The sequence below is a fragment of the Myxine glutinosa genome, chromosome 10 (assembly GCF_964187855.1).
Source record: "Myxine glutinosa chromosome 10, kmMyxGlut1.1, whole genome shotgun sequence".
Taxonomy (NCBI): domain Eukaryota; kingdom Metazoa; phylum Chordata; class Myxini; order Myxiniformes; family Myxinidae; genus Myxine; species Myxine glutinosa.
The window spans coordinates 56,070,628-56,085,039 of NC_136270.1; the positions used below are offsets into that span (position 1 = coordinate 56,070,628).

At 44.5% G+C, this 14,412-nt stretch overlaps 1 protein-coding gene across 10 annotated transcripts in view; it reads left to right on the forward strand.

The window, feature by feature from the left end:
* Window positions 1–14,412, forward strand: part of LOC137434585 (poly(rC)-binding protein 3) — a 226,208-nt gene that overhangs the window by 66,067 nt on the left and 145,729 nt on the right. For all 10 annotated transcript variants that reach the window (XM_068127764.2, XM_068127760.1, XM_068127762.1 and 7 more), the window contains 5 exons: window positions 844–941; window positions 1,104–1,127; window positions 1,330–1,362; window positions 1,487–1,600; window positions 1,710–1,841. In XM_068127764.2, coding sequence (XP_067983865.1) covers window positions 870–941; window positions 1,104–1,127; window positions 1,330–1,362; window positions 1,487–1,600; window positions 1,710–1,841 — 375 coding nt within the window. In that variant the 5' untranslated portion in view covers window positions 844–869. The remainder of the gene's footprint in view (window positions 1–843; window positions 942–1,103; window positions 1,128–1,329; window positions 1,363–1,486; window positions 1,601–1,709; window positions 1,842–14,412) is intronic.

The following is a 14,412-nucleotide window of genomic DNA, read 5'->3' on the forward strand; positions in this document are numbered from 1 at the left end:
GACCCACTCTCCCCCGTGTGTGTGACCCACTCTCCCCCGTGTGTGTGACCCACTCTCCCCCGTGTGTGTGACCCACTCTCCCCCGTGTGTGTGACCCACTCTCCCCCGTGTGTGTGACCCACTCTCCCCCGTGTGTGTGACCCACTCTCCCCCGTGTGTGTGACCCACTCTCCCCCGTGTGTGTGACCCACTCTCCCCCGTGTGTGTGACCCACTCTCCCCCGTGTGTGCGACCCACGCTCCCCCGTGTGTGTGAGACCCACTCTCCCCCGTGTGTGTGAGACCCACTCTCCCCCGTGTGTGAGAGACCCACTCTCCCCCGTGTGTGTGTGACCCACTCTCCCCCGTGTGTGTGTGACCCACTCTCCCCCATGTGTGTGTGACCCACTCTCCACCGTGTGTGAGACCCACTCTCCCCCGTGTGTGTGAGACCCACTCTCCCCCGTGTGTGTGAGACCCACTCTCCCCCGTGTGTGTGAGACCCACTCTCCCCCGTGTGTGTGAGACCCACTCTCCCCCGTGTGTGTGAGACCCACTCTCCCCCGTGTGTGTGAGACCCACTCTCCCCCGTGTGTGTGTGACCCACTCTCCCCCGTGTGTGTGAGACCCACTCTCCCCCGTGTGTGTGTGACCCACTCTCCCCCGTGTGTGTGTGACCCACTCCACCGTGTGTGTGACCCACTCTCCCCCGTGTGTGTGACCCACTCTTCTCCGTATATACGTATTATATACATATTTATATATTATGTTGTATTTGCCAATAAATCAAGTCCTAATGTGTTGGGCATCAAGATAGACAGGTGAATGATGAATATGTTACCAACTGAGCCCTCCTGTCCCAAAGGTTTGAAAGTTTTATAACTGCTGAAGATGAGTGCGGTTACACAAGCCGAGGGAGGCCTGGGCGTGACGCTGACTATCCGTGTGCTTATGCACAGCAAGGTTTGAAGATTCACTGCAAGCATCATTTACCTTCCTTTGTTATTTGACCAATGAGCTGCTGTTATGTGACTTGTTTAACTTTTTCTTTTTTTTCTTTTTTTTTTTGTCTGATGACTCGCTAACTTTTTTTTTCTTCTTTTTTTTTTGTCTGATGACTCGCAGGAAGTGGGAAGCATCATTGGAAAGGTGTAGTATTAGGATTGATTTTTTTTTTCACATCATTTTTCTGATGTGCATTCATTTTCAGATGGCATTAATAAAAGGAAACTGCTTTGAGAGGCATCAAAATTGGCCATAACTGTTGTATAAACCTGTAAACCCTTTGACATCCCTTTTCAGCTTTTGAAAAATACTTTGACATGATATTTGTTATTTGTTCTTTTTACAGAAAGGAGATTATGTGAAAAGAATCCGTGATGAGGTACATTGCCAGTTGCTGTTTGATGCCTTGTGATAAAAACTTTATTTGAGGAATGTCACTACAATTTATTTAGTTGTTAATTCATTCATTTATTCATTCCTTGTCATACTTCAATCTGTTGCAGAGTGGAGCTCGTATCAACATTTCCGATGGAAATCCTGAACGGATAGTGACTGTTACTGGTGCTACAGAATCTATTTTTGTGGCATTTAATCTGATGACTCGAAAGTTAGAGGAGGTGCGCTCAGGATTGAATAAATATTGTTTGAAACTATCTGGACTTTTTGTAGATGAAATCCGTTACGTTTTTTTTGCAATTTGATGTTTGCTTTTTGACTCTTCGGCAGGACATGATGAGCACCTTGTCGACCAGTGCCTTGCTCAGCCGACCGCCGGTGACACTGAGGTTGGTTATTCCAGCCAGTCAGTGTGGCTCCCTCATCGGGAAAAGCGGAAGTAAAATAAAAGAATTGCGAGAGGTGATTACATTTCCAATTATTTTTCCAATTCACATCTTAATCTGCACGAGTGTGCATGTATGCATGTGCCTAAATGAAAACTGGGTATTTGGGTAATTTAAGACCCCTTTTGAAGATAATTTAGGGGGTACTCGTCACAAAATAAGCCTTGCCAAGATGCCATCTTGGTCAGCCCTCTGTCACCTCGCTGTGGTCTTAAGCCACCATTTTGGTTCGGCCTGCTCAAAGATGCCTTGACTTGGAACAGCCCGCAACGTTTTCTTAACAATAAAGCGTTCAAAATCGATCTCGTATAGAATGCCTGAACATACCTAAGTCGTTGTTTGCATCACTTTTGTAAGTGCTATAGTTTTCAAATTAAGAGCTTGGAGCAATTTCATGCATTATATGATGCCATTTTCCACGATGGAATGTCGTGGACTAATTATAGTAGTCGGGCTCCACTATTCGCGGGTTCCACATATTCATGGTTGATAAATTGCGACCTGCTTCTCTACTCGTGGCCATGTGGCCCGCAAATTTATGGTTTTTCACGAGCACAAAAAATAAATAAATAATAATCACGAGCCGTGAGCATCACAGTTATAAAACCCATCGTTCACCAGCCATGCACAAAGCAACTGGACATGTGCAAAAAAAACATCTACGAGCCATGAGCATGACCTGCTTCTACATTCACGGCTCTGTGCTTCACATTTTCACGGCCGCATAAAAATACTGTTACGTTTGTGGGGGTAGAGGATGAAATGCCATAGCACAGGTAGTATTTATAGTGTAGCATGGACCGTGGACACGTGGGAGACATCTCGTTGCATTAAGTAAGGAAACTGGAGCTTAAGATTGTTTGCATCTTCATGCGGGTGTTGGAGCTATGTTAACTAGATAGGGGTAAAGGTAGTTTTCCCCCAGTTTGTGATTACTTCCTGTGGCTTTTCCCTATGTTTTTTTACAATTGCAACAAGGCAGGCCCTAAAATCATCCATAAACATTCACACTCGTTATAACAATCGCCCATTAACCAACCATGCCGACAGAAGCCGAACGTTCTCGAATGACAATTAAACCCCACCCACCAACCTACGAAGGAAAAAGGCCACGCACCGAAGTTTGTCATTGGTCGAGCCTGCCCATCGGGGCGATTCAGTGGAACTCGGCGATTGGTCGGGTTGACGTCACAGGGAAGGTTCGAGCAGAGAAGAAGACTTTCTCTCTCTCTCTCTCTCTCTCTCTCTCTCTCTCTCTCTGTCTCTGTCTCTGTCTCTGTCTCTGTCTCTCTGTCTGGCTTTAGTCCCTGTCTGTCGCTTTTGTGCTGGTGCATCGGGCTAGTGTGCGCTTTGAAGGAGAGGGAAGGAAGAAGAAGAGTGTGTCTCTACTCTCTGTGGTCTCTCGTTTCTGCACAAACGGGAAGGTTTTCGTCATTGTTGGTCCCTTCGCTCGAACAGACAGCTGGCATTCTTCGGTGCGCTGACGCTGAGAGAGAGCGGTGTCGACAGTTTCGATCATAAGGAAGGGGTGCCCTCACGTCGTTGATCGGCGCCATTGTGGGGGTTTCGACGCGTGGTGCTTTCGTCGGCCACCCTCATCCTGCACTGCCGACCTGACCAGTTTTGACAACCGCCAATCACCACAATCCACAAGCACAAATCCTGGACCAGCGCTGAGTGCCGGCCGGCTAGGGGAATTTTTTTGTTTGTTTTATTTTCTTTCCTCTTGTCTGTTTTTGTGTGTGAGTGTAGATATCTCACCGTAGGAAATATTAGATTCACCTCCACATTTATTACCCTCGAGGAGAGGGTATTGCATTCGAGTCCGTTTGTGTGTTACTTGTTTTTTTGTGTTACTTGTGTTGTCAAATATATATATATATTTTTGCATGTATGTTGCTCACCCCGGTTTGTGTGTTTGTTTGTGTTTGTCTGTCCGTTCACTTATATGCCTACAGGTCACAATTTTAGACCAATTTTCACAAAACTTCACCAAAACGGCAGAGTTCGTGGTCCGACAAAATCCTATATATTTTTGGGGTCAAAAGGTAAAATATAGGCCAAAGGTCAACCATCTTTTTCAAATTTCTAAAATCCTCAATTTTCATCCGATTGACTTGAAATTTGAATATGATTTACATATCGGCTTACTGAATTCAACCACCAACTATTTTTGAGATTTGCTTCGGCCAAAAGGTCAACAGGCCAAAGGTCAACCACCTTTTTCAAATTTCTAAAATCCTCAATTTTCATCCGATTCACTTGAAATTTGAATGGGATTTACATATCAGTTAACTGAATTCAACCAACAACTATTTTTGGGATCAGCATAGGCCAAAAGGTCAAAATAGGCCAAAGGTCAACCACTTTTTACACATTTCGAAAATCCTCAATTTTAATCCGATTGACTTGAAATTTGACAAAGGGTCTTGCTGGCCTCCACCATAAATATATATATGTCTGAACCTTGTGAGCGATATATCTTGAAAAATAAGCGACGTACCAACTTCTAATCTGGTGTGTGAGTGTATCTCGGCACAAGGAAGAACGCTATTGAAAATTGGGTCGCCACGTCAAAATCCAAGATGGCCACCACCATATATATGTCTGAACCTTGTGAGCAAAATATCATAGCATGTTTTCTGCATCTTCCACTTTGTCAACTCGCATCACTTCCCCGACGGGGGACCGAGGCGTAACGCTTGTTTCACATTTCGAAAATCCTCAATTTTAATCCGATTGATTTGAAATTTGACAAAGGGTCTCGCGCGATATTTTGCGAGAAAAACAGAATATCAAGAAAATGAATTGAAAAGGCAAATGAACACTTCAGACTTAAAGGCTTTTCCATAAAAAACAAATATTTATTTTAAATTAAGAAATGAAACTCTATTAACACATTGCAATAATAACCAGGAAAATAAAAAAATATTTGAAAACTCATCTCCAGGGTGCTTTGCTTGTGGGCTGTAACACAAAACATTGCAGTATCTGCCAATTGAAAAAAAAACCTCAAACCATTTTAATCTAAAGCTACTTTAATGAAAGATGTTCTCCTGAACTTTCTGCACCAGTTTCCAAATCCTAGGTTCTGTTGTAGAAAGCGCACATCTAGGATCTGCCTCACTTTCAAGGCGGGTCTGAGCCTTTGTCTTCAGCTGCACCAACGTTGAGAAGCCTGATTCACAAAGATAAGTTGTTGCAAAGGGCAGGGGGTTCCGCAGGCATTCCTTTGCAATGTTGGGGTAGCTTCCCATCATTGTTGGCCAAAACTCAGAGATAGAGGAAGCTTCAAAGACATCTCTGCATCCAGAATCATTTTGAAATTCAATCAGTTCATCTTGCAGGTCATCCTGGACATCACTGACTTTAACAAGAAAAGGATTCCTCATGAGCGCCAGTCCTTCTCTCTCAATTTCTGGAAAGTACTGCAGAAATTATTCTCGGAGACAGCTGAGGTGTGTCACAACATCCTTTGCAATGCCAGGATGCAACGGCTCATTAATAGTGACTTCTGAAAGAGATTCAAACATGGTAAAGCTCCCTTCCTCAGCCTTTCGTTTCCAGTTTTCAAGCTTCTGTATAAATGCACTGAGTGTCAATGAACTGAATGAAAGTTGTTCCCTTTCCTTGCAGCTTTAGATTCAGTCTGTTCAGTTGATCAAAAATATCCACAAGGTATGCGAGGTGAAAGACCCACAGCTTTTCATGGAAGGAAGCTTCAAGTTTGTGCTTTTCTTGCATCTGTCGGAAACTCTGCATCTCTTCTCGGAGTTCAAACACTCGTGCCACAACATTTCCTTTTGATAGCCAACGCACTTTGGTGTAGTAATGCAGGTTCTTATGCTCTGAAACCATTTCTGTGCACAATTGCTTGAACAGTTGCGAATTCAAAGCACTGCTTTTCACGTAGTTCACAATTTTGATGACTTGTTCAAGAACATCCTGAAGATGAGATGGAAGGGTTTTTGAAGCAAGAGCTTGCCGATGAATCGGACAATGAACAGAAATGATGCCTGGAGATAGATTTTGAACAAGCGCTTGGAAGCCACTTTTTGCTCCAAGCATAGCTGGGGTGCCATTGGTGCACACTCCACAGAGATTGTGCCAGTTCAGTTCCTCATGGTCAAAGAACTGATACTTTTTCCATCACATCCACAGCTCTGGTATTTCTTTCGAGAGAAAGGCAGAATAAGAATTCTTCCTTGATGGAATCGCCCTTCACATACCGAACGAAGGCAAGAAGCTGGGAACAGGATGAAACATCTGTGGATTCATCCAACTGAATTGAGAACAATTCAAATGCAGCGTTTTTTATTTCAGCAATCACCTGTTCTTTTACACTGTTCTTTTACAATGCATTCAGAAAGTATTCAGACCCCCTTCACTTCTTTCACATTTTGTTATGTTGCAGCCTTATGCTGAAATCGTTTAAATCCATTTTTTCCCTCATCAATCTATACTCAATACCCCATAATGACAAAGAGAAAACAGGATTTTAGAAAGATTTGCAAATTTATTAAAAACAAAAAACTGAAATATCACATTGACATAAGTATTCATACCCTTTGCTATGCTATGACACTTGAAATTTAGTTCAGGTGCCTCCTATTTCTCTTGATCATCTTTGAGATGTTTCTACACCTTGATTGGAATCCACCTGTGGTAAATTCAATTGATTGGACATGATTTGGAAAGGCACACACCTGTCTATATAAGGTCTCACAGCTGACAATGTATATCAGAGCAAAAAATCAAGCCATGAGGTCGAAGGAACTGCCTGCAGAGCTCAGAGACAGGATTGTGTTGAGGCACAGATCTGGGGAAGCCTACAAAAAAAATTCTGCTGCATTGAAGGTTCCCAAGAGCACAGTGGCCTCCATAATTCTTAAATGGAAGAAGTTTGGAACAACCAAGACTCTTCCTAGAGCTTGCCGTCTGGCCAAACTGAGCAATCGGGGGAGAAGGGCCTTGGTAAAGCCGCTGTCACACCTTGACGTTTTAGCCAGCGTATGCCGACATATGAAAAATTTGGCGAATACGCTGGCACACGTCGAAAACGTTATGGGTAAGTTTTGTATACGTTAAGAGCACGCTGAAGCACGCTGGCATACGTCGTAGTACGCCGAGCTCGTCGACAAATTTTGTGCATGCACAAAATTTGTCGACGTATGCCAGCGTATGACTCACACCTCACACGTTCCGCATACGCTGGCCAAATCGTCAAGGTGTGACAAGGGCTTAAGAGAGGTGACCAATAACCCGAAGGTCACTCTGGCTGAGCTCCAGAGATCCTGTGTGGAGATGGGAGAAACTTCCAGAAGGACAACCATCACTGCAACACTCCACCGATCTGGGCTTTATGGCAGAGTGGCCAGACGGAAGCCAAACAGTTCAATCTTGGTTTCATCAGATCATAGAATCTTGTTTCTCACTGTCTGAGAGTCCTTTAGGTGCTTTTTTGCAAACTCCAAGCGGGCTTTCATGTCTTTCACTGAGGAGAGGGTTCCGTCTGGCCACTCTGCCATAAAGCCCAGATCGGTCGAGTGTTGTAGTGATGGTTGTCCTTCTGGAAGTTGCTCCCATCTCCACACAGCATCTCTGGAGCTCAGCCAGTGACCATCGGGTTCTTGCTCACCTCTCTTACCAAGGCCCTTCTCCCCCGATTGCTCAGTTTGGCCAGACGGCCAGCACTAGGAAGAGTCCTCGTTGTTCCAAACTTCTTCCATTTAAGAATTATGGAGGCCACTGTGCTCTTGGGAACCTTCAATGCAGCAGAGATTTTTTTTGAAGGCTTCCCCAGATCTGTGCCTCGACACAATCCTGTCTCTGAGCTCTGCAGGCAGTTCCTTCGACCTCATGGCTTGGTTTTTGCTCTGATATACATTGTCAGCTGTGAGACCTCTTATAGACAGGTGTGTGCCTTTCCAAATCATGTCCAATCAATTGAATTTACCACAGGTGGACTCAAATCAAGGTGTAGAAACATCTCAAAGATGATCAAGAGAAATGGGAGGCACCTGAGCTAAATTTCAAGTGTCATAGCAAGGGGTATGAATACTTATGTCAATGTGATATTTCAGTTTTTATTTTTAATAAATTTGCAAAACTTTCTAAAATCCTGTTTTCTCTTTGTCATTATGGGGTATTGAGTGTGGATTGAGGAGGGAAAAAATGAATTTAAACGATTTCAGCATAAGACTGCATGCAACATAACAAAATGTGAAAAAAGTGAAGGGGTCTGAATACTTTCTGAATGCACTGTATGCCGCTAGACAAGTCAGCAATCCTTCTTTGAACCGTATTATTTGACAGAGAAATTTTGTTGAACTTTTTTTTCAGCTTCTTCTCCAAGTAGAATCCTTGCCATCTTCAGAGGACATGGCTTGATCAGAGTCTCCCCGACTGTGTGAGGTTTCTTCTGTTGCGCAATGAGGAGGCTGACGGCATATGAAGCCTCGCTTGTTTTGCTGAAATAATGTTCCACTTTGATCCAAGCGCTGGTGCTTCACATTCTCCCTCCATTCACTTGAAGAAGTCTACATCCTTATGTTGATGATGTGGATGAATCTTCTCCTAATGGAGCTTCAACTTTGATGGCCGCAAAGATTGATTTCCGAGAACTTTATGGCACAGGACGCATTGTCCCTTTAATTCTCCACGATCATGTAAGGATGTGAATCCAAACTTTATGTATTGCTCATCATATCCTCATTTTGTCATTTCAGAAAGGTTTCTGGGGAAATAAAAGGAAAAATATAAAAAAACAAGACTAAAAATTATATGCAGGGGATAGTGGGTGGCTACCACTGGCCACCACCAGCACACACATAATTGAACTCTTGTTTTAGGCCTTGTGCATGAAAAGATTATATTATTTGGGCAAATATTGGGCAGTCTCTGTGGCCCACCTGGAAAACGTGCTGTGGCCCACCAGTGGGCCATGGCCCACTGATTGGGAACCCATGGTCTCGGCAGAGATCACTTTTCAGTACTCAGGACCATGGAAAAGGCAAAATAAAGCAAAAAAAAAAAAACCCGACATCTGTCCAAACTGGCAAATCTTCTTCTCGTTCATAATCATAATAATAACAACCGGAAGGGCCACCTACGATGAGCGACTTTATAACTGTGGGCACTTGATCAGGATCCAATCTGCCCCGCTTTTATGCAACCCTGTTTTCATCGGACAAGTGACCCATGACGTCATCTTTATAAAACTGAATTCAGAATTGGATTTTAAATATTTCCAAAAAAATATGAAGGGTACTTGGGGTCTTTTGTGTCTTCGTGGCCTTTTGCGTCTTTGTGGCCTTTTGGGTTTTCGTGGCCTTTTGGGTTTTCGTGGTCTTTAGGGGTCGTTGGGATATTTTGGGTCATTGGGGTCTTTTGGGTTGTCTGGGATTTTTGCGTGTTCGTCCTCTTTAGGGGGTTCCCGAGTCCTTTTTAGTCCTCGGGATCTTTTGGGTTCTCGGGGTCTTTTGCCTCCTCATGTTATTTTGGTTCTTCACTGTCTTTAGGCGTCATTGGGGTATTTTGTGTCCTCCGGGTCTTTTGGGTCTTCACTGTCTTTAGGGTCATCGGGGTTTTTGGGTCCTTGGGGTTTTTTGAGTTTGAGGGCTCTTTTAGGTCTTCGCTGTCTTGAGGGGGTTTTTGAGTCCTCGTGGTGTTTTGGGTCTTCGCTGTCTTTAGGGGTCATCGGGGTCCTTGTGGTCTTTTTGAGTCCTCATCTTTTTGCGTCCTCAGGGTCTTTTTGAGTCATTGGGGTCTTTTGGGTCCTCTCGGTCTTTTGGGTCCTCGGGCTCTTTTGGGTCCTAACCCTAACCCTAACCTCAAATCCCTCCCAAAGCGCTACTCAAAGCTTTTAAAACCTATCCTTATGAAGGTGAACAGACACACAAATACACATTGTGTTTTATATGGTAGATAATAATAAGAAAGAGCAATCATACATTACAGATCCTCACCAGGACATGTTTGTGTCATGCATTTTGTGTGGTGTTTATTACCTTCGCCACCAAAGGTGGATGGAGGTTATGTTTTCACCACTGTCTGTCTGTTTGTCCGTTTGTTTGTGAACAAGATATATCAAAAAGTTGTGGATGGATTCAGACGAAATTTGACAGAGAGGTAGCGTATATGACAAGGACCAAACGATTAGATTTTGGTGAAGATCCGGATTCGGATCCGGCTCCTAGAATTTTTAAAGTGATTCTTCACCATTGGGAGATGGGGCCAAAAACGATACATACCAGGATATCTCAAAAAGTTATGGATGGATTTGGACGAAACTTGGTGGACAGGTTGTGTGTGACGAGGAAGATTCGATTCAATGTTGGTGAAGATCCGGATCCGGCAAGTAGAATTTTTTTCCGTGATTCTTCACCATTGGGAGATAGGGCCAAAAACTATACAAAGCAGATCTCAAAAAGTTGTGGATGGATGATTTTGATTAAATGTGATTCTGTATTGTGATTTTCTGGTCTACTCTGGGATACAAAACGTAAATTGTTCACCTGGCGGAGGTATGCTCTCTACTGAGTTCCGTTCTCATTAGCTGCTTTGTTTGTGTGGTTTATTGATGACGTAGATTTATTGTTACGGATTCGTCACTTCCGTCGTTGTGGTTTTCATCCTCTGTAAACATTTTTGGTTCCATGTACTATTATTGTTATTGTTTAAGTGAAATGGAGATAACTGTTTTCAAAAGGTAAAAAAAATAGTGTTTTAAAAGAAACCGGATCGGGAGGAACCTGAAGAAGAAGAAGAGGAAGAAAAAAGCGGAGCAAGTGAGGTCGGGAAGGAAAGCCGAGCTGCTTTGAGGTCTCGAGGAGATGCTGGCGAACGGGGGTCATGAGCGAACTTTGGGTTTCCTGGAAAAGGGATTCCTGCGACAGAGTTGTGATCGCTGTGACAGATAAACCTGCGTGGCAGGTTTTGCGGTTGATTCCGAAGAGAATCGTTGTTTGAGTGCAGGTACGCCTCCAGTACGGGCCCGTCGGCTTTATAAATGGGGGGGGGGGGGGGGGGTTAATCCCCCTTCTATTTGCACTGCCGTCTCCGATTCTGAAGCTACCCCGCTCCACAAGGCAAGTCCGCTCGAACCCCGGACAAGATGTTATTTGCCGAGCAGTTTTTAGCACCCCGCGGTTCGAGCCATTTAACAAGGACTAAACCCGATTCATATGCGTCGGCCAAATCGTGCCACAGGTACTCAATGGGGGAAATCACAAAGACGAACGGATGTGAAGGAAAGAAGGCAAAGGTAGGAAGAACAGGAATTTATTACTAATTATGTACACAATCAAAGAAACCAAGGGAGAAGGAAAGATACGAAAATAACTTGAAGAAGAAGAAGACACAGTGCAATTCTAGCTTATCTATACAGGCTTAACTTATTCCCCAGACAAAACAAACAGACAGACGACAGTCAGACTTTCACGAATGGGAATGAAGCAGGAATCAATGGCTGGAAAGGGAGTAAGGTTCAGCTGGACACTGGCTGGAGCTTGATCCCGCACAGGACGTCGGGCTGGAAATCGACGGCCACCGACGCCACCGCAATCTGGTTCCCACGGTGGCGTTGCTTCGCAGCAGCGGATCGAAACTGCGCGTCAAAGCTCAACTCCTCAGCTCTCAGCTCCTCCTCAACGCTCAGCTCCTCCTCGAATGAACTGCTCAGTGCGTCCTCCTCACTCATCTCTTTAAGCAGTCCCTCCCAACCTCCTTTTATGAGGCGCGTGGCGATCAAGCCGCCGGCCTTTTGGAAACGCCCATTGGTGAGCTCACCTCGGCTTTGATTGGTCGCGAGGGCTCACCGATCCCGCCCCTTGATGAGACGTTGGCAAAGCCACGCCTTGTTCCTGGCGCTTGGCTGACTCCTCCCACCTTCTGCTCCGAGATGACCTCGTGTTCAATGGAGTTTGGGGGCGATGATGATGCCAATAACCCCACCCAATGCAACGGTGACGAAACACCGCTTTGGAGGCCACGGCGATATTGTAGGGGATCTATCTTATTTCATTTGGTGCAATGCAATGTCAACAAGTGGAAAACAGAGCCTTAACTGATACACATAATAAAGAAATAACTATAGAGAGGTTCTATGATTGGCTACGTGCTTGTACATGGACTAGCTAAGGGGACGACCTTTGACCTTTACCACAAATGGAGGTATTTACAAGAACTATTTACTAGAGGGTCATATTTACAAACACAGGATTCTCAAATCCGCAACAATATATTGGTTGTACAATTGATTAATATTGTTCTTGTGCTGTTATTCTTGTGTGACCTTAATACAATACTTGTTTTTTGGTAACAATTGGTGTGGTTTCACCATTGGTCATTGACACACAGAATAACACATCTTTCTGCCGTGACTCCTTTCGAGGCTCGGAGGTACACCGTGACCGGGGTTTGGGGAGGAGCACGTAACGTTATGTTCAATCCAATATGGCTGCCGAACCACGTGACATCATCAATTGAATTCTCCCAAACAATATTTGTGTCGCTCTTGCTCAATAAATTTCAAATCGATCTGATCAAGCGTTCTACTTGTCTAATTATGACATCATAATGAAGGCACCAATGACATAATCATGCATACATGTTCTCCATGGGGAGTACTTGACTGAGCCATGTTTCAATTTTTGGCTCACTTGGAACGATGTTCAGGGGAGCTTATGCGATGTCCAGTCAGTCAGTCTTTCACTCAGTCATTCAGTCAGTCCATCCGTCAACACTTGTAACTTCTTCTCTGAAACTGCTTGAAGGGATTGTGACCAAACTTGGCAGAAATGATTATTGTTGTGTTGTGACTAAAGTTTGTTCATGGCATTAAAAAGGTCGGGGTTAAATAGGGTCCAGCAGGGGTCAAAGTGGATTCAGGTTTGACCAACCCCCCCCCCCCCTTCCCCAAAATAGGTATTTGCTTTCTTCTCAGAAACTACACACACAATTTCAATGAAAGTTCACCATAACCTTCATAATCTGTGATGTATAAATGTTTGTTCATGGCACTAGAAAAATTGGGGTCTCAGGAGGTATACGGAGTTGTGGGTGGGGGGCTTTCCCCCCAAAAGTATTTTGTTTGTTTAAAGTCTTATGATTATGTTCGTATAATTCTCCATGATGACGTCATAATTATCATTAAATAATTCTACAGGAGGTGGCATTCCTATGGTGAAAATTTCTTGGCAATCGGACGAACGGTTGTAGAGAAAAGCATTCACCTTCTGTGCAGACAGACAGAAAACCAAACAAACAAACGGACCCAAATGCAATACCCTCTCCTATGGCGATGGTAATAAATACCTCTGTCACCGAAGGTGGACAGATGTTGTTTTCATCCCCGTTTGTCAATTTGTCTGAGCACGATATGTTAAAAAGTTATGGATGGATTTATATGAAACTTGAATTTAAATGAAACTCTTGCACACCTCGACTCCGATTCTGCGACAGGGCCAGACACCATCAGGGCGTGTGTCCGAAAAGCCTGCCCCCACTGCTCTTGCTCATCTTCTTTCTGCTCTGTTCACTCGATGATTCTCTCTGGGTCAGTTTCCATCTGCCTGGAAGTTAGCCAACATCACTGCAATCCTCAAACAAGGTGCAAAAACCGTATCCTTTTAACTACATGCATATTGGCTTGCTTCCAATTATATGCAAAGCCATGGAATCAATCTTTGCAGTTGACATGAAATCCTTCCTTTTCTCCAACGGCCTGATCTCAGATCATCAGTTTGGTTTCCGACTAAGTCATCTTACCCTGCACATGCTGCATCTTCCTCCACTCCCACAGTCAGTGTGTAGCTCTTGATGTGATCCACTCCTCTCCCTGTCTCCGCTGGAATGCCTCAAGGCAGTGTCATCGGCCCAGTCTTGTTTTTCATCTTCGTCAATGATCTTTCAGATTCCATGGAAAATCCTGCCTGTCACTTTGCTGATGATTCCACCCTCTGCCATATCATTACTCATCTTCAGACAAGCAGGCAGCAGCCTCTTTTCTCTCTGCAGATCCAAATGGAATCAGGAGCTGGACCAACACTCAGAATATGTCCTTCAACCGCGACAAATCCGACACTCACCCGTCTCTCTGAAAGGACCATCTGGCAAGCCCTCCCACATACTAACGGAACAAACCACTTGAAGAGGTTAAGTCACTAAAACTTTTAGGCCTCATCATCGGTCATGATCTTTCTTGGATAGACCATATTTCTCAGGTGGTTCCAAAGCCAGCCGCCGACTGAGCATCCATTGTGTAAGCTTTCTTGTTTCCCAATTTGAATTTTTGTCTGTACCAGGCCTTCATTCGCAGCTTGATGGAGTACTGGTCTCCCCTTTGGCCTGGCACCCCTGCCTCACACCTTACACTTCTTGATGCCATGGAAAGCAAGGACTTCAAAGTCATTGGGATCTCTTGCAACAAAGCTGAATGTCTCGGCCTGTTCCTCACATTGCGGGCAGGTTGGCGGCCTCTCCGTATTCTACCACCTCCATTTTGGTCTCGCATCCTCGGCCCTCTCTTGGCTCTGTCCCTCCCAGGTTTCTGCAGGATGCCCATGGTTTGCCAGGAACACTCTTCT